The sequence below is a fragment of the Condylura cristata genome, unplaced genomic scaffold (genome assembly GCF_000260355.1).
Source record: "Condylura cristata isolate star-nosed mole 26May11 unplaced genomic scaffold, ConCri1.0 scaffold00013, whole genome shotgun sequence".
Taxonomy (NCBI): domain Eukaryota; kingdom Metazoa; phylum Chordata; class Mammalia; order Eulipotyphla; family Talpidae; genus Condylura; species Condylura cristata.
The window spans coordinates 46,120,248-46,142,083 of record NW_004567114.1 but is presented as its reverse complement, the minus strand read 5'-3'; the positions used below and the strand labels follow the sequence as shown (position 1 = coordinate 46,142,083).

The 21,836-nt window shown below is 33.9% G+C and overlaps 1 protein-coding gene across 4 annotated transcripts in view; it reads left to right on the top strand.

Annotated features, from left to right (window-relative positions):
• MIPOL1 (mirror-image polydactyly 1) overlaps window positions 1-21,836 on the top strand; it is a 245,081-nt gene that overhangs the window by 153,338 nt on the left and 69,907 nt on the right. For all 4 annotated transcript variants that reach the window (XM_012724721.1, XM_012724723.1, XM_012724722.1 and 1 more), the window contains one exon: window positions 2,068-2,162. In XM_012724721.1, coding sequence (XP_012580175.1) covers window positions 2,068-2,162 — 95 coding nt within the window. The remainder of the gene's footprint in view (window positions 1-2,067; window positions 2,163-21,836) is intronic.

Here is a 21,836-nt window from a genome sequence, read left to right as displayed (position 1 = left end):
TGAACACAGTCATAGGACCTAGACAGAGTAAACATTTGAAATTTATTAATTGAGTAGCTAGCCATGAAGCAATACCAAAACTTTATATCCAGTTAAATGTGGGACAACAGATGAAATGTTCAAAATTACTTGTAGCATTCACATTTTCATTTTACAAACTCCATAAGCATGATCTATAGAAGGTACTTTACTGCTAGAACACTGTTGGGTTTTGTATTTTGGGGGAGACCCAGAAAATGTTGCCCTAAAAACTAGGGTAAAAAGAAATCAGCATCTAAGATATTTCAGATTGTCACATATTTATTTAGCAAATTATCTGTTTCTTCCAGAAGGTTTTCTGTTTCTTAAATTTATACAATAGAATGTCTGATGTAAGTTAAAAAGTGTTAGTACTCTGGTATATTTTTTTCTTTTGACTTGCCATTAGCAACCATGAGTGGATGTCAAATTGTCATTTCAGTCACATTTTTTATAGTAAGTTGAAAATTAGCAATACTAAATTTTGTCATCACAAACCTATTTTTACTTTACATGCTGTTTCATAATTTTTGAGAATGTTTCATCCATAATTCTAGAATGTGGTGTGTTAAAGCAAGCATCCAGACATCTTAGGTTCAATTGAGAGCACTGAATTGCTAGCCTAGAGAAAACAACTTACTCAGTTGTGTGTCTAAATTTGTAGGCAAAGATTTAAACTACTGCATTTTTTTAACTTTTAACTATTAAAATTGAAAATTGGTATTTTTTATGAACACTTACATTCTCCAGTTAATTTTCATTTGGTCTAGTTTCCACCATTTGTCTTATGACTTCATTTTTAGCAAGAAGATAATTTTAGTGAAACCATTTAAGTTCAACAAAGTTTATAAATTTCATGGCCCAAAAGTTTTAATTAATTTTTAGTTATTACCATTATTGTAGTGTATGACTTGCGTGATAGCAATTTAATCTTTTATCTATAAAATACTATTTAAAGTGAAAGACAAGTTTTTCGTGCAAATTAAACTTTGAATAAACAAAACTGAAATCTGAGTTATTAGTACCATATCTTTAAAGTTACATGAAAACTTACTGTCTCTGCCAGGAATCCAATAGCACTGATGGCTGGAACTTGGCATTTACTTTTATGTTACTGGTTTGAACTCTGTTGAAAATCTGATTGCAGGACCTACCCTGGTGGCTCAGTGGGTCAAAAGGCAGCACTCCCAACTAGCCGCAGCCACTTCAGCACAAGTACGATCCCAGCTAGGACCAGGGAGGTGACCCACATGGTGCACAAGACCTCTCCTATCTCCCCGGGCCTGCTCCCCTCAGCAGTGTACCTTATCAGTCTGCCTGTTCTGTTCCCCACTCTGTTTCTGGTGAAGCCTCTCACAGTTATGCACCTGTGGCCTATACCTCAGTTCTGATGCATAAATAAATCTTTTTTAAAAAAGAAAGAAGAAAAGCTGATCACAGACCCTTTAATATTTGAATAATATAGGCAGGAAGGATCAATAGCCCCTCTTGAATAAAATGTCTCTAACATACAGGATTGCTACCTTTCTCCCCTTTAAAGATTGTTTCTCCTGTAGAAAGGAATTGAAAAGGTTAAGTCATTTCTCTAAGAATCTGGGTGTAGTCTTTTGTATTTTTTATGTTAAATATCAGAGATGGCTTGGCAACATATTTAGAATTTCTGAGTTGTAGTTTAATAAAGTTAAAAGAAAATCTAATGTGATCAGGCAGTGGAGCCACATTAAATTTGTATGTGAAACACACATTGTGCTTATCTCTCCTAGATACTGCTCTGAACCCATGTTCCTCAATCTGAATCTGTGTATAAAGTTAAACATTGCAGAGGGTCATATATCTGATGATACAGATAAATTAGGTTGAAGTTTAGTAATGAACAAAGTTGGTAAATTTATTATATTCATGTCTTTTCTATTATAGTTGCATTGTATAGGGATTTACAAGACTCTACTAAAATTATTGATAGGTTTTAAACTACTGGGAACTATTCAAAATGTAGTACTGTTTATTAATATGCAATATCAAATTTCTTAAACTATTAATTACTTGCAGGCAAAATTGTTAGCTATGCAGCAAGCTAGAGAAACTGCAGTACAACAGTACAAAAAACTGGAAGAAGAAATCCAAACACTTCGAATTTACTACAGGTAAAAAAAATTTTTTTTTGCCTTTGGTTAAATAAATCTTATTAGTTGGGATGTGTTTCTACCTGATTTTACAATAGAAAATGAGGCTATATCTCAATGAAATTAAACAGTATACACTTAATATATTTTTATAATTTTTAAATGATTCAGTTATAAAATACTCATTATGCTACCTCTTTTCTTTCTTACACTTACTAAAGCTTGAGTTTAGCCTCCCAGCAGAATTAAATAATTTGCATAACTCACAGTCAGTTGTCTGAAGCCTGGTTGGCTGTTGAAATATTTACTCATCTAAAGGCCACCTGTAAAATGATACCTTTTTATTTCAATACATGAGTAGCAATAATATAAAATTTTGCCCAGTACACAGTATCAGAAATTTCTGAATGACTACTTTTATAAGGATTTTTACAAATTTAATGTGTGTTCTAGGAGTAGTTGTGAAATTAATTCCGTAGGTCACACTGGCATTATTTTAATCAAAAAAATACAATAGAAAATGTCAGACTACATCTCCTGTAGTAAGAGTAAATATTGTTTTGTGATACTTTTGTTTCAATTTTTGTTGCACTTGAAGAGGTAAGATTATATAGTGGGCTGTATGTAAAATAGATATTCTGACAGTTAATTGTCGTAAAAAATTAGTTAAAAATTCTAATTCATACAATGCCTAGTATATTCTTTGATTAAGAACTTAAAATATAAGAACTTATCAAATGGGACTCTAAGTTTGTTGAAGATTTTGTTTTCTTAATTTGGCCCCCTCTCAGAATATTGTTATGTGTATAACTTGCAATCATAACCTCAAAGTCAGTTTCATCGATTTTGAAAGTATTGTATCATGCAATGTCACTATATATCTGCATCACTATAAGTACATTAAATAAATATAACTGCAAGGCTGTGATTTCAGAGTAGTGATGACTATAATTGGTATTTGGGGAGTAACTGCAAACATTGGAATGTGACATGAAAATACCAATGGTTTCTATGGGTGCAAATTCTAAAGAACTGCCAGTAGTGCTACTGTGGTTTGTTGCTTGTGTTCATCATAGTAAAAAGTGCTGTACTTACTGAAAGCTAATGAAAAGTAAAGATGGAATTTTTTCTATGCTCATGTTAAAAACCCTGCCTTGAAGCAGTGTTACTGAAATCTAAATGCTTCCTCTAAAATAATGATATATTGGTAGTAATAGCTATAGATCGAATTATGTCCCTCAAAAATTAATGCTGAAATTTAACATCTAGCACTTTATAATAATAGGACTTCATTTGGAACTAGGGCCTTTACACGTTAAAATGAGGTAATCAGCATGTGGTAACCCTATAGGACTGGTGTTCTTTTATATAAAATGCAAATCTGGGTGAAACCTAAAAGCTGCAAGAGGCACAGGAGGAACGTTCTGCAAGCTGACTGGAGAGCATAGACTAGATGACACTATGATTTTGAATTTTATGGCCTTCAAATGTGACAATTAATGTCTATTGTTTTATATTTCCCAAATTTATGGTACTTTGTTACAGCAGCTATAGATACTGATATACTTATCAAATGCCAAATATGTTTGATTACAAACTGATTACTAATTACATTTGCTTGTATTTAAAATAGCAGCTTCTATATGCGGACATGTAGTTAAGTGTAACCCTGCTAGAGAATCAGTACATCCCCTCCATGGAGTGAATATTTCTATCTTCTATCTTTTACATCAGTGATTTTCAACTATAGCTGTGCATTAGAAATCACACAAGGAGCCTTCAGAAATCCTGCTGACTAGCCCAACCCAGGCTGTTCGAGTCATAGCCACAAGGTGTGGGACGTGCTCTCTCTATTTTAAAACACTTGAGAAAGTCCTCAGGGCAGCCAAGTTTGAGAAGTGTTGCTTTATATGCACATTTTGATTAGCTACATTAAATTAGTATCTCTTCTTGTTAGCATAATAAAGGGGAGACATATATTAAACCTTCCACTAAGAGTTACTGTACGCTGTGTGATATGTGCCCAGACCTTGGATGTTGTGGTGTGATGTGCTATAGCTTCACTGCATTGATAAGGAGAGTTTTTGATGGAACCATCTGTGTCATGCTCTATCTCTGTTGATGACATTACAGTGTCCAGGATTCCATATGATAATCTTGCACAAACTGACTTCCTAAAAAACAAACTTTGAATCTGGTTCTTGATACTTCTTTTCTTGTTGAATTAAAGAAGGTTATTGAAAGATTTTGAGAATTGTTAAGCTAAAATATTTGTTTTTCAAAGACTTAATAATTTACATGAGTGGAATTTAAAATCTGCAATAAAGTTTGCCTTGAGCAGGCAGCTAGTCACCTTGTGCTCATAGAAAGGAGTAAAGGAGATAAGAATAGCTAGCTATAAATCAATGTCAGCTTACAATTAATAGTTTCTTTTTTTCCTTGTAATATAAAGGTCAAAGAATGTGGAGCTTTGGTGAGCGGGCAGGAAGCTTTAAAAGAAATGACAGGATTAGAGTAGCTACTGCATTAAGGCAAGAGTAACACAGTCAAGCAATACTAAGGACTCAGCTGGACATGATACACAAAATTTGTATGAGTCCTAACTTGTACTGTTGTGTAATTTAACACATACAACGGTCTTTGTAGAGCAGTACAGAAGGCAAAGTATTGAAATGATTATAACTTGCAAGATTAAAATGACAGGGAGCAAAGAGGTTGAGAATGTGCTAGCTGAAGAATTGTTGAGATGATGAGTGATAGTTTGAGGAAAATAGGGCAGGAAATAAAGGACAGAGGTGTGTATCCTGAAAGAGAAAGGAGTCAAGAAACCAAGTGTCTTGAGAATTCAAAGAGTAAATGTATCAGGAATTAAAATTTTTGATAGGAAGTCAGAAAGTGAAGCATTGTCACTTAAGATCTCAGGAGTGGAACACTCATTTCTGTGCCATGACAGGGTTTAAGGCATTGATCTAGAAGTGGATGGTTGAAATTCAAAGTAGATAAAGATCACTAGGTAGAAAAAAGTCAAAGATAGATGAAATTAAAGTATTGAATGTTCATTTAAATAGGTTTCTAAAATATGTGCTACTCACTGCGAAGTGCCCTGACAGAAAATACCTAAAAGTAGATGAATAAAAGACATGCAGTTGCTGCCATGTGGCAAATGCTCAACAAACATTACTAATTATCAGTGAAGACCCGGCTGTTTAAAAAATGAAACATCATAGGGGCATGGCTTTATGAAAAAGGAACCACCAAATGCAAACCAGTTAGACTTTTCTGAACTACTCCACAGGGGACCATGCCATAGCCAGCCCTTCTGGGGGGTCACACTGGGAATTTGGAGAAACTCTTCTTCTGTCCTGCTTTTAACAGGGCCTGAAGTATATTCTCTAAAAAACCTACAAAGGATGGCATCTAATAATACCATAGAGATAATTTTTGAACAAAGATTAAAAAAAGTTCATGCTGAAATAAAAAAATAACATATAGCTGAATATATCAAAAAGAAAAATCTGTATGGTCACATGTCACTAAATGAGGATACATTCAGAGAAATGTATAAAATCTGAGAAATGTGTAATTAAGTGATTCATCATCCTGTGCACATCACTGAGTGTAATTACACAAACCTAGTTGTTATAACCTACTATATACCTAATTTATATGATACAGCCTATTGGGACCCTCATCATCAATGAAACATCAGTAAATAATGCACAATGATACACTGTTTGATACACAGGGGATATGTGGTTTATCCCCTGTATAACTCAAAAATTCAAGGAAAAATGCTTCCTTAAGGAGATTCACATTTCTTTCCAAAAAAAAAAAAAATGTACAGAGAACTTTTTTATATTGTTGATGGGAATGTAGAATGATACATCCACTGAGTAGTAATAGATAAAAATTGATATTCCCATATTATATATAAGTTCCACATCTGGGCATGTACCCCAAAAGAATGGAGAGTAAGGATTTGAGCAGATGCTTTTGCACTAATACTCATCACAGTGTTATTCATATCAGCCAAAAAATAGAAACCACCAAAGTGTCCATCAGCAGACAGATGAACAAGACATGAATATACATGCTGTGGAACATTTTTCAATCATGAAAATGAATGTAATTCAAATATATACCACAACATGTATCAGATGAACCATAATAGCATGATGCCAAGTGAAATAAGCCAGATAGAAAAGACAACTAGTAAAAGCCCATATTGGATTTAAGTGAAAGTAAACTTTTTTAATACTCTTAAATAATGGTGTTTCTAAATCAATACATGAAACATAGCCAATTCATAGAGATACTAGAGTTTTCCCCCTCAGTTTTGCATGTTTTGTAAGAAAAGGAAAAGTTCCAGTTCTTTTTTTTTGTGTGTGAAGAAAGCCTTGACCAATTCTGTCATCTCATATACAAATATTTATACCTATATATTAAATATACACATATCAGTATACACATGCAGACTTCATATATGTACTTTATAAACATATATATGAGATCCATTGCTCATAATTCATAGGTAATGGATTGTGTTTAGCAAAATTTGAGAAAAAATACTTTTAATTATTCCAATCAGTTTTTTATGTGTGTTGGCATGTTAAAGAAAGTTATTTTCCAATAATTAAAAGGAATAAGCTAAGAAAAGTAAAGGAGTAATGCAGTGTACCATGAAACTGTTGAGTGTAACCAGGTATGGGCAGTAACACAGCAGCTACCTGTGGCCATATATGGGCAACAGCACAGTGACCAGAACTGGGCCTTACATCCAGGTGTAGAGCACCACGTCAGCTTTCTAGAATTTGAACCTAAAGCCTACATAAGAGACACTTATATACTTTACCTATACCACTCGCAGTAGCTGGCAGACCCCACCCTAGGGATTTCCATCTCAGCTGCTGCCCGGAAGCAATCAACTCTACTTGTTCAGCTTTTCTGCCTCCTGTCTTTCTTCCTTGAGGCCAGTCACAGAAATTGGGACAAAACAGAAACAGCAAAAGAGTAAACCTCAAATCCTGCTCTCAGCTTTCCAAAGGCCAAAACAGAAAAGAATGTATGATCAGTTACTAGTTTTAGGGACAGATTGCGATGTAGATGACTTTCATTCGACCTTGCCTTTAAATCTACACATTAGAGATACTGATCTTATTCTTTTAAAATATTTTTTTCAAAAATTTTCCTTTATTCAGTTGTGCTAAGAGCTACTGTTACTGTAAGTCTTAGTTTTTCTTATATGGATATAAGGAATATGGAAATATGTTTTTCTGAGTTTTTTTTATATCGTTTGTTTTGAGTTCCCGCAGTGCTTAAAGGCTATGAAGAGGAAATGGCCTTTTCATTCCTCTTTCAGAGTTGAGGACAGTGGCAAATGAAGAGGATGGGTAGAAATACTGTTTATCATTATCCCAACTCTTCCACTAACAGTAAAGTATGAAGATTTAATGTAAAATTCACATTTTATAAAAGTGCTGTTAGTTAAGAATTAGTACCTCCTTACTGCTGTTCTGAATTCGTTTGCTTGCTTAGTCTAAATCTTAGCAGCTTCATCAGAGAAATGCCTTAAATGCTCTAAGGGTAGGTTTATATTTAGTAATGATTTTTTCCTGTTGTTATAAACCTGTAGTGCTGCATTCCTAAGTTTGGGAGGCATAATAATAACAGAGAATGGCCAGGTTTCCGTGTTTGCAGATTTTTATGGTGCTTCTTTATATTTCCTTTTGCTTAAAGAAGGTGTAAATTAAGGTTTGCAGATAAGGATTAGATCCTGCCATTGGGTGTCAGTAGAATTAATGTACTTACCTAAAATAAAAATAGTTCATGTTTCAATTTTTTATTGTATTTTGTTTGTTTCCATGTAGAAAGTAGTGATAACTTTCAAAATATGGTAAAATTAAAATTTTAGGCCAAAAATATTGAATAGGATGTGCCATCATTTAAGGTAGTTCTATTGATTTTTTTAATTAATGACACTATTGATTAGTTTCATATTTGATTAGTGATAGTGGACTAAACCTGAATTCTAGTTATTGGATTTCAGATTTATAAAAACAGAGGTTATGTAGAATATCCTCAAAAAGGATGTAGACTTCTTAATTTTTCTACATTATTTCTATAAATTTTGTTTAGTATGCATCTTTTATTTGTTGCATGCATTTTTGGTCTGAATGCATACAACCCACAGAAAATATAAATATTACTACTATGGATCTGGTTGCTTTTTATTTTTTATAATGGTAGCAGTAGTTTTTTTATTGAACCACGTGCCCACTCAGTGAAAATCATACTTTGATAAGAAACTAAGTAGTAATCGGAGCATGCAAACTTAAACCATAATACAACAGTTTTCTCATTATAAATTCCACATTGAGAAGGGTTGAGCACTCGATTCTACTTCATTTGTTCTACATTACTAACAAATTGTGATAAATGGACTTACCCAATGATATAAAATTTTTGTCAACATCTGTGTTTTCTATAGATGTTTTCTTCCTGAGGGAAAGTGGGGGAGGAGGGGTTCACTCTCTTAAGTTCTTAACAATCTACTTTTCTCAGAGTCTATTGATTTACATATTAGTAATATTTTAAAAATAACTTTACAGCAGCAAGTGGACTAGTGTTTGAATATCTGGGTACTGTAGCTAGCTAAGCCAAGGTCACACATACAATAAACCATAAAACGTGTATTTCAGCATATGGCAGGGCACACCCCCAGGCTACTTTAACCAGAAGCACGTGTACTGTCCTATCCTGCCTATTGCATACATTATTATATCATCTGCCTCAGTCCTCTAGGCATTTAAAGTTGTGACCCCAGATGTACGTTGTGATCTTAGTTACTTATAAAAGAGGTATTTGTACACATAAACATATGCACTGGCCCCTGGCTACCTTTTTAGCCTCCATTTCTTCACATTTCCACTCTTGCCTCACTGTAGTCACACTCTGTCTTATCTCAAGCATTCTAAGAATGCTCCCATCTCAGGGCCTTGACTGTTTTTATCTCTACCTGAAGTGCTCTGCCCGTGAATATCAGACACCCCTTTACATCGTTCAGTTTTCTGCTTAAATGTCCCTGACCACCCTGTCTATCATACTCCATACCTTTACTACATCATTCCATTTATTGCCCTTCTTTGTTTTACTTTGTAATAAACATGCCTACAGCTACTCTACTATACTTGTATATTGTGCTCTGCAAATTAAATTCTGCAAGAACAAGAATTTTGTTTGTTTACCACTGCATCTCATACTTATATACATCTTTAATGATCAATGAAAGTTTTCCGATTTTATAAGTGTATACATATTTGTATAGGTACATATGTGATATGTCAGAAACATGACAACAGTCTGCCTAGAAAGTGAGACTGAACCTGACAGATTTATTATATAGATATGTGGTGAATGAAAGGAAATTTTATTTTACATCTTATACCCTAACATATGAGTGTTATGTGTGTGCATTAAATTTACGTAACAATGAACATGTAATTTTTTATGCCTTTTGCTATCATAACCTGCACAAATGAAATTAGGAGTAGCATCTGTGAAAAATAGATTTGTATATGCAGATGACAGTAAAACTCATTTCTTCAATATATTTTATTAGTGTTGTAGTTTATTTTAAAAGACTAGCTAAGGAAATAACAAACCAAAAAAAGTTTCACCTGCATTATGAAATAGATGCCTATAAATGATAACCTCTCTTATGTTTTAAGTTTGTTAAATTTTTAAAACTATTTTAAGTACTTCATACTGCAGATATTTAAGCACTTTTAAAAATAAAGTAGAAAGGAAAATATTGCCAACTTTAGAAGGTGTACTAACATTTTTCTGCTAATTGGAGAAGCAGGACCTGTGACTAGTTACTAAGGGAATGAGCCCTTTTAAAAATCTTAAAACTTCAGTCCTGTGAACATTTCCTATGTGCAGAAATGACAATAAAAGGAGAATATTCCTCCATTTTTTCAAGGGACTTCACTCAGTACAGTAGGTTTATTTAACATCTTTAAATTATAAATGTCTTTTTCTTTCCTCCCTGTACATATGCCTTTCTGGTGTGTAGGTGTATAAGCCTTAACATTTTAAAAAATCTAAACTAGTTTAAAATATTTGACAAATGTAAATAATATCTAATAAGTAAAAACCTTTGTTCAAAACATTCTGATTCATTAATGCAAAAACCATAAGTGACTGTTAATACATAGAGCAGGAGATCATAAACTGAGATCTTTGTTCTACTCTTGATTTCTATAAACTTTCTAATACCACTGCTGTCATAAAGAACTTAGTAAATATTGACTGAGGAGGAGGAGGATGATCTGGCAATATTCTTAAGACTGGGCGGCACTGGCAGTGCAGGTAGATATCCGGGACTTGGTGTTGTCATTTTGCCACGGGGCCCTACCACCTGGGCCTCTCCCCACAGGATAAATGTTTACTTACAGTTAGGCATTTAAATGTGTAAATATTTCAGCCTCAATTATCTATGAAGTAGCTAGAGTTTTTACTCTTGAAATCATGAGGCAGTTGTTCTCTAAGTTTTAAATTGATGTCCCCCAAATTTACAAAGGCCAAAGTAATCTTAAGTCAATGTTTTCCCTACATTTTGTCTAAAAATTTGAATTTGTAAACTCAGTTCAGTATAAAAATATCGTTTCACTTTCACTCCCACGCCCAGGGGATGTAAGAGTTTTACTACTATCAGTATCCTATTAATATAGTTCCAGTTATTTCACCAATTACCGGTTCTGATTGATTAGAAGTGAACAATATTTAGTAACTACATGAAACAATCAGAAAATTCAAAGTTATAGGGAAATGTTTTTTGGTTTGTTTTTTTTTTTAAAGAGTTATTTATTTATGCATACAGAACTGGAGTACAGGCCAGAGGTACGTTGGCAGTGAGAGGATTCACCAGAGACAGAGTGGGGTTACCTCCGGGGCGGGAATCGAACTTATGCTAAGGTGCTTTAGCTTATTAGTGCTGTTCTTTAACCAGCTACACCACCAGGAGGACCCTGGGAAATGTTTTTAGCTTAGCTTATTAGATATGATTGATCTGATATTTTAATTTCTTTAATCTATGGAGATTTCATATCAAGTTTGAGTAACTGTTCTGAATGTAAAAAATAAAAAAAATTCTAAAATAGCAATTAAATGAAGAAAGGCAAAAATTAGGAGTTTGTTTAACCAGGTTGGGTATGCTGTTGACTTTTAATGGAGTTATATATGTTTCATGATTCTGTTTGATTTAGTTTCACTGGTTTTGTTTTGTATGTTATTCAGAGTTGAATTCACCATGTTTCCACTGATACTACTCTTGTTATCTGAGAAACTAGGTGAAACAAGGAGTCAAGTCTTTGGTGTCTTTACTTGATTTTCATTAATTTCTTTTTGACTTAAAATTAGTAACATTAATTGATTAAAGAGTGGCAGCAGTAGACTTAAATTTTAATTCCTATAAAGAAAGCATCATTTATTTATACTTTGTTGAGTGTTTACTTACCTTTTTAAATAAAATGTTCATTTTGCATTTATTCTTTAGATATGATAAAGTGTTTTAATTCAGCACTAACACTCCAGTAGGGCAGATGGTATTGATTCTGCCTTATTGAGGTGAACTTTAATAGGTAATTAATCCCTTTCCTAACCCCCAAAAGTTGGAATTGTATTAGTATCTGTCTTATATTTTCATTTCAGAAAAATCAAATTAAATAATGCATAGCAAATGATTTTTATAGTATCTTGAGTGCACATTTAGGTATTTAATGACTGTAAGCTACTGTTATTATAATCCCAATGCTGAGTTATATTGAGATGTCATTTGCTTTTCTTTGAGATAATATTAATCTATCTCAGGTTTTTTAGTATCTTGACTTAAAATATTGTGGCTACAATATGGAATAATTTGATTTTTTTAAAAATAAGTTTTCACTGTTACTGGATGTATTTTGTGTGTGTGTGTGTGTGGAATATTTTAAAAGATTAGCAAAAATTCAGGCTTAAAAATTCAGGCTTGAATTTAGATTTGTGCCTTATTGGCTAATAGTTTATTTTTAGGAATTATTCATTAAGACAGGAACAGTTCAATGTTCAGGAATCTACTAAAGATTAGAAATGTCATAGTTTGTTTTTTTTTAAGATTTATTTATTTATGCATACAGAACTGGGGTACAGGCCAGCAGTGCAGTGGTAGTGAGAGGATTCACCAAAGACAGAGTAGAGAGCAGAACAGGCGTCTTACTGAGAAAGCACACTGCTGAGGGATGCAGCAGGCAGGTCAGGAGAGGTCTGCTGTGACATGTGATCACCTCCAGAGCTGGGATCGAACTCATGCTGAAGTGGCTTTAGCTTCTTAGTGCTGTGCTTTAACCTGCTGCGCCACCAGGGAGGACCCAGAATGTCATAAGTTTTAAACATGTTTTTTACTTCATTAAACACATATTTTTTTAGAGTATACTTTCAATATATATATTTCCACCCATTTTTTTCTATTAAAAATATTACCCCTGAAAATACTAAGGACTTAATTTTAAAGCTACGTTTCAAAGAATTCTTTATATTTTGCATCATGGAATTTGTATATATGTTATCTCCTTTAATCCCTTAAACACCCATGTGAGAGATTACTCCTTTTTTTCAGATGGGGAAGCTGAATTCAGATATGAACTAACTTACCCTAGGTCACATCAAGGCCAGTCACAGAAGCATAAATATTACCTAACCTGGCTGATACTTGGGTTACTACTCTATTTACTAGAGAGCTTCTGTCACCCCGCCCAGGCACCCACATACACCCCTTCTCTATTAGAAATGCTTCAGAGGCAAAACTGGTACTTCAGCATTATTTTTCTGATTTTGGATATGCTTGATATATTCATGACACAAAACACCCCATTGAGACCATGTTGAAGACATGTTAAAATGGTAAAAGAATTTGAGTGCTTTAGAGGTTAACAGTCTTTGATGGTGTTCAACCAAACTATACAAATTACAACCACAATCCATGTCTGGATTTATAAATAGACTGCCTCTAAATTTTTTTAGAACCTTTAAGTGTTAACATTTATATCATATGTTAGGCTTTAAATACAGTGCCTGAAAGTAGTTCTATCCACACAACTCATTCATTTTTATTTGTTTTTTGTGGTTTCAATATTGTTGTTTTATTGCACTTTAGTACAACCACTAACATAATTTAACCATATTTAGAAGTAATCATTAATCATTTCATTAGTCATTAGTCATTTCATCGCTCCATGAATAAGAGACTGCTATATACTCAGGACTGTACAAATACAGTAACAGAGGCTAAAAAGCAGTTGCTATCCTCAATTTATAGTTAAGTAGGAAGAAAAAACATACTCCAAATGAGCATGTAACACTACATGCTGTTAAATAAAATTAGTTGCTACTGCTGAAAAAGAAATTACTATAAACTGAAATAGACAGTTTAATGGAATGCTTAGGATATGAAGTATGAACAAATAAGATTCTGACAGGAAAAGAAGAGAAGGAAGAAGGACATGTAGTCTAGAAGAACATCATAAGCAAAAGACAGCTTATCATGAGCATATTGTGTTGAGACATTATGAAGCTGAGAGAAAGTTGCAAAATTTGAATGCTAACATACCTTGAATTTTGATTCTCTTTTCTCTAGAGAAGCAGTTCTTAGAGTTGGGAATTTTTTCTAACATTTTTTAACAAACATTAAAAATAAAATGCATACTCAAGAAATATTTTCTGTAATTTACATAAATTATATAAATTTTAAATTAAGTTTTGTATCTTGAATATAAACAGCCAACAGAATAAATTCAATATGCCGCTATCATTTCTCCCCAAACCATTCTGGTCAGTGCTGTTCCATTCATCTACACTTTCATGCATATACCCACAGATGCTGGTATTTTAAAGTAGATCATATATGCCATGTAATTTCATCTATAAATATTTCAATATATCACTACAAAAAAATAAGAATTCATTGTAACATAAGCATAATACCATTAATATACCTAAAAACAATTTAACAGTAATTTCTTAATATCAAATTTCCAGTCATAGTTCAGACTTTAAATTGTCTCCTTAATGTCAAATCATTTGTTTTAATCAGGATTCAGATAGTCCTCATATTGCAATTAACATAGATATTTCTATTTTTTAATCTGTATCTTTCTACTCCACCTTATTTTTCTGTTATAATGTATTTGTAAAAAACTGGTTTCTTTATTTTGTAGTTTCCATAATAGAGTTTTTCTAATTGCATTCCCATGTAGTAGTTAACAGTGAAGGACCTTTTTAGGTCACCTTTTTTTAATGCATCTATTACATAATTCTTTTTTTTTTTAAGTATTCTTCTATATGTATACATATAGACTATTAGTTTCTTAGCTCAAACATCATTCATCTTAGTTTTCACATGCTCCTTTCCACTGGCTATTTTAAGATGTTATCATAAATATTATAAAGTTGGAAGTACATTGGAAGTCAAAAGTATTTTAGTTAATATTGCATGCTTGTTTCCTATACTATATATTATACTGTAATTCCTGCATTATTACTTCTCATAGTTTTTTTCTGTATATTAACACTAATTGCTAGCTTCTCTTGTATTCTTTGCAACTGTAACTGAAATAATTATACTCTATCTATATAAAAAGTGATCCACTATGAACCAACACTAGAGTTTGATTTTCTGTTTTCTAAAAAAGGTGTCTTGAACCCTATTCATAGGACTATCACAGATTCTGTTGTAATATTGTCTTATCGAACTGCTTCAGAGCATAATCCCTTAGATCAACAAGTATAAGGAGAAATATAGTGAATTCACTTAAGCATCATTTAGGCATGGAATATATTGATACAAAGAATACCCTCCAAGTTTACTCAGTCACAGAGCTATGCCTCATAGCCAACAAACATAAAATAAAGTAAGTTAACATGTATAGTCACTAAATGGCTATAATTAAAAAATGGAAAATAGAAAATATCATCAAGGATGTAGAAAAACCATAACTCTGGCACATAGGGCACATAAATATTAGGAAAATAAAATGGTATAGCCACGGCAGCTAACAACTTGGTGGTTTCTGACTGAGTTAAACATAGAATTAGAACATTGCCCAGCAATTCCACTAGCAGGTATATACCCATAAGAATTGAAAACAGGTATTCAAGTGAAAACTTGTACACAGTGTTCTAATTGGGTTCTGTAATCTGTTGTTCACAATAGACAAACAAATGGAAGCACATCACCCATTTCATGTGGGTAAATAGAATGTGGTATCCCCACATAGTGGGGTGATACTATAAAGGAATGACTTGCTGATCCATGCTGCAATGTGGATGAACCTACTAAGTGAAGGAAACAAGATACAAAAATTTGGGGGAGCCAAAAATCTTAAATAACCTCTTAGATATTTAGCCACTTATTTCCCCTGAAAAGTATTCCTTTTTTATCCTTTCAATATTTTGTTGGCTTATACTACAGAGGAATGAACTGAGATGAATATGTGAAAGTGATATTTAATGGTACCATGTACTAGAGATCTGTAGATCTGTAGGAAATTTAAAATTCCAACTTGTAATTTTTTTTAAGATTTATTTATTTATGTATACAGAACTGGGGTACAGGCCAGAGGTGCAGGGGAAGTAAGCGGATTCACCAGAGACAGAGTGGGGAGTAGAACAGGCCAACTGCTGCGGGGAGCAGCGGGTGGGTCAGGAGAGGTCTACTGTGCCATGCGGATCATCACCAGGGTGGGGATCAAACTCATGCTGAAGTGGCATTAGCTTCTTAGTGCTGTGCTTTACCCACTGCACCACCAGAGAGGGCCCCTCAACTTGTAATTTTTTTTAAAGATTCAAGTTATAATATTACCGTAGGATGGATTGATAAGGCTGTCCATTGTATCAATTATTTCATTAAATGTTCAGGCGTGGTTTAGCAGTGCAAGAATTCTGTAATATTAACAAACTCAATAAAAAGTAAGCATATGGAAAGAAAAGAAAATTAGCAAACAAAACACAGGGATATACAAAAGCAGTTATTCACCATGATGAAGGAAGCTTTATTCTAAAAATGCAAAGTCAGTTAAACACATGAAAATCAATAAAAGAAATGTACTTGTTTCATACCTACGGCTGTCATAACAAATGCCTCATTTTCTCAAAGATCTGGAGACTAGAGACCCAAAATCAAATAGCTGCTTTCTTTTGAAATTTCTGTCCTTAATGTACCGATAGCCTTCTTACTGTGTTTTTACATGGCCTTTACTCTGTCATCCCCGGTGGTGTGTTCTTTGTGCTAATCTCCATTGATAAGGACACCAGTTAGACTGGAGTTAGTGTCGCCCTAATGTCCACATTTTAATATAACTACATCTTTAAAACTCCTGTCTTCTAAAAGTTTCATTCTGAAATAAGAGGAGTTAGAGCTTGAAAGTACGAATTTGGGTGGACACAATTCAATTCAGCACTCTCTAAAACTCATGTGTTACTCACATGTAAAATGCATTCATCTCCATCCCAATAACCCAAAGTCTTAAGCCATTAAAGCATCAACTATAGTCTAAAATTTCATTTAAGTGGATGATACTTATTGTATGATTCATCCCAGGCCAAATACCTCCTCAGCTTTGAAACTGTAAAACTAGGCAAGTTACATGCTACCAAAATATAATACAAAGAGTAAAGGGTGGGGGGTCATTCACAGGTCTCAGTTAAGTTCAAAACTTATTAGGGCAGAATCCACTTGATTTTTTTAAGTAAAGTTAAAAAATATCATTATTCAGAAAAATCACACACTGTATTCAGTTCACCACAGAATCCATTAGATTTAAGACTGGAGTATAATCCTCTCTGGCTCTATGTTCTGTCCCTGGGTCCACTGAGGTGACAGCCTCACCTTCTGGGCCCCCTAGGTTGGCATGTTTACATCTTTCCCTTGGGCAGCATCCCTGCTCCCAAGGCCAGGGTGGCTGCTTTACCCTTTAATACAAGGAGAAAGCCTTGTCCCCTCTCTTCTCCCCAACCTGAACTTGTGGTTGGAATCACAGTCTTAGTCACATAAGGGTCATTCTTTCCTGAAAGGTGACACATGGGTGCAGGAGGATGCATATCTCTGTGGTCTCATACTGTAGAATCTAGCAGAAGTCCAGCAGCTTCCTTTATTTTATCCTGTGTCTGTCTCCTTTATTCCAAGTCTGCAGTGTTTATCCTGGTATAATACCCCTTGATTGTTCCTAGCTTGATTGTTCCTAGCTTTAATCACATGAGTGATTAAATCTGTGGATTTTACCTACACTTTTTTTTATGGAGTGACTGTCTTAGTTTCTCTTTAGAACACACTTTCTCATATTTTGCAGCATAGATAAGTTGGGAATTTCCCAAACCTTCAAGTTTGCATTCCTTCTTACTTAAAAATTCCTTCTGTGTGTATTTTCCTTCTCACTTTTTACTATAAGCAGCAGGGAGAAACTAGTCCATGCTGTATTGTGTTTGTTAGAAATTTCTTCAATTAAATATACAGGTAATCCCAATTCCTATGTCCTACAAAACACTAAAGCACAATACAACCAAATTGTTTACCACTTTACAAGATTTGCCTTTTCACCAGTTTCCAAAAACACGTTCCTCAATTTCCATCTTCTACCTTGCCAGAATCAACATCAATGTCCATACTTCTACCAATAGTCTCTTCAAGGCAGTTTAGGTTTTTGCTGACCTGGACTTCAACACTCTTGCAACCTTCATCCTTTATCCACTTCTGAGGCCACTTCCACATTTATTTGTTGTCGCTGTAGCGGCATCTCCACTCTCAATACCAACATTTGTATTGTCTAGACCCGCTTGAAGAAACAGATCCAATAGAGGGTGTGTGTATGTATTTTATATATATATATATATATATATATATTCTAAGATATTCTACCTATATGTAACTACATAGAGCTATATCTAGACATACCTAGAATATGTGTGTATGTATATACATATTTGTGCGTGGTCTGTATAGTTACATAGAGAGAGATTGAGAATGAGAATGAATAGTTCGTGTGCTTATGGAGGCAACAGCCTGGAGACTAGGGAAGAGCCCATGTTTCAGTTTGTTTCAAAGACAATCTGCTGCCAGAATTCCCTCTTGTTGTGGGAGGTCAGTTCTATTAGGGTCTTCAGCTGATTTGGATGAGGCTACTCCCACTGTGAAGGGCAATCTACTTTACTCAGTGACCACCAATTTAAATGTTAATCTCATCCAAAACCCATTAGAAATAATTAGAATACTGTTTGACCAAATATCTTAGCATTATGGCTCAGCCAAGCTGACATAAAATTAACCATCATGGGCACATACCTATTATAAAGGTATTAATGTAAAACTAAATATAAACAAAATAATATCAAATGAATAAAAAGCAAAACTCACATGATAATCTCAGTAGATGAAGACAAAGCATTTGATAAGTGTCCAGTAACTTTTCATGAATAAAGAACAAACTAGGAATAAAAGGAAACATTCTTAACCTCTGAAAAAGAGCATTCATGGAAAACGCACAGGGAGTATTATACTTAATGTTGTAAAACTGAAGTCTTGCTCCTCTGATCACAAGTCAAGAATGTTGACTTTTACTACTTAAACTTAATACTGTATTATAAGTTGTAGCAAGGACTTTAGACAACATAATTAAATAAACATCTCCCACATTGGAAAGAAGAAAGCAAACTTTTCATGGATCACATGATCATGTACATAAGAAATCGTAAGTAATTCACTGATAATCTGTTTAGGATCTCAAGATGCAGAATTAAAGCAAAAATCAATTGTAGTTCCATACATTTTCAATGAACATCCAAAAATACAATCAATATATACAGCAATATCCCAAAGAATTAAAAATTTAGGATTAGATTTTTAAGTGCAAAACTTACTTTCAAACCAAAAACATGTTAAAATGTTAATGGTTTAAATATGTAAAAAAATCAACGCATATTCATGGATCAGAAGAATACTTTGTTAAGATGACAAGAGTCTGCAAATTTATTTAACAAATTCAACATAATATCTATCACAGTCCCAAATGTCTTTGTAAGAATTGCATATGGAATTTCTAGGGACGCAAAATAGCAAAGAATCTTGAAAAAGAAGAAAGTAGGTCTACTCAGACTTTCTGATTTCAAAATTTATCATAAAGTGATATTAATCAAAACAACATAATAATAACATAAGGTCAAGCATATAGGTAAATGGAGTAAAATTGAGGCTAAACCTGTGAACGTATTATTGGGTTGTTGGGAAATCATGACACATTTTTTTAGTTTTTCAATACATCATGACTTTCCTGACAACCCAATATAAAGTTTTCTATGGGGAAGCATTCCAGGCAAGAGCAAAACCATCTTCACAGAACCCCCAGGCTCCATCCTGACAGGTATGCAGCAATTCTGCCGCCTGGAGGTGAAGCCAGTTTTTTCACACCTTTATATGAAATGATGTTGGAGCCAGATAAATAAAGTTGTAGCAACGGGTGCTCAGTCTTTACATCTCAGGAGTTCACTTTAGAAGGGAAGAGCTTAAATCTTGCACTGTTTTCCTCTAGGTTCAGCATCCACATACCTTTAGATACAGACAACTTAGAACGAAAATTGATATCTGTCAGGATGCCTCCTGGGTTCAAATCACCATTGGTTATTGTATGAACTCTTTTTCTAACATTAGAACTTAATTTCAGTGTAAATATCTGTATCTAACATAGAGATGGAAATTCTGAATAGTCCTGTTTTACCCAATAATGAAATTTATAATTTAAAACATTCCACGAAGAAACATCAAGCCCAGATGTGTTTGTAATAATTTTTTTTCAACCATTTAAGAAAGATGATAACAATTCTAGCACAAACTCTTTATTTATTTTTTTCTTTTGTAGAAGTGGGGTATAGGCCAGCGGTGTTGGGAGTGAGAGGATTCATCAGAGACAGAGTAGGGAGATGAACAGGCAGATCGACTGAAATACACTGCTGAGGGGAGCAGCATGTGAGTCTGGAGAGGTCTGCTGTACAAGATCTGTTAGCTACCGGGGCAGTGATCAAACTGAGGCCCTAGAAGTGAGAATGCAGAGATTTAATACGAAGTCCACCAGGGCGGCCCACAAACTCTTCAAAAATTTTGAAAGAGGAAGGAATACTTCTCAACTCAGTTGATAAGCTCATTTTTACAGCCTCTATTAACTGGAGAAGGCAAGGGAGCCATATCTTTATTCTTGTTTCCAGAAACAAACACCTTGCTCTTTTCCTAGGGATTCCAATATTGTTTCAAACCTTCTGCCGCCTAAAAAATCTATGATGACATTACAAGAAACAGAAACTACAAACCAGTGTCTTTCATTATCATAGATTCAAAAACTTTTTAAAAACCATGAGGGCCCTCCTTGGTGGCACAGCAGGGTAAAGCATAGCACTAACAAGGTAAAGCCACTTGAGCATGAGTTCGATCCCCACCCTAGAGGTGATCGTGATGGTGCTGCAGAACTCTCTGTCCCGCTTTCAGCAGTGTATTTCATCTATCTGCCTGTTCTGCTCCCCACTCTGTCTCTGGTGAATTCTCTCACCGCCCCTGTACCTCTGGACTGTACCCTGGTTCTGTATACATAAATAAATAAATATTTTTAAAAATTATAAACTAGGAACCAAAATCAACAGTGTATAAAAAAATGATTTTGCATTTTGAGCAGAAATACAATTTGATTTACTAACATTTGAAAATCAATGTAATTGATCTCTAGCCTTTACTCCAGTTCTTGTATTCATAAATAACTAAATCTTTTTTTAAAATACTTTAAAATAAAAAAAACCAGTTTATATTACGTTTCATCAAATTTAAGAAAAAATCAACTAGTGCTGTACCTGAAAACTACAACAGTCCTGAGAGTAATTATGGAAGACCTAAGTGGATAGAGAAATAAAGTATTCATGAACAGAATGACCGATAAATCTTACATATTGCTAAGATACTTTATCTTCAAATTGACCCATAGACTTAGTATTTGCAGTAACATTGATCATCATCCTAATAAAATTTGCATCATTCTTGGTATAGATATTAACAAGCAAATTCTAAAATTTATATGAAAATGCAATTGATTTTAAATTTCCAAAACAATTTTATAAAATATACACTTGGAGGAATCACACTACCTGCTTTCAAGATACATTCTGTACAGTCACAGATACCAAAACAGTGGAACTGATGAAAGGATAGAAGTAGCATGAAGATCATTGGAGTAGATTAGAAAGTCACACACATATCTGTTCATATTTTCAACAGTAAAGACAAGGCAATTCAGAGTAGAAAGGAAAGTACATTCAACCATGGTGATTAAAAAAAAAAAGCTGGTTGATCATATGTAAAAGAATTAATATCAACCCTTACCACATATCATTCACAAAAGTCAACCTTAACAGGAAGTTTGTATTGAACTTTTTTCAGCACTGAGTATACTCCAGCTAGTAGTAGGTGTTAAATAGTTATTTGTATAATGAATGAATGATCAAATTCTTGTTCTGCTGGTTTTTGCCTTAATCTCAATGAGAGATGCTTAGTACACTTTTAGAAAGTCATGCAAAATTTATGCTTTATCTTCAGAAAGATGCAACCTGCTTCCCTCATTTTACTGCCAGTCTGGG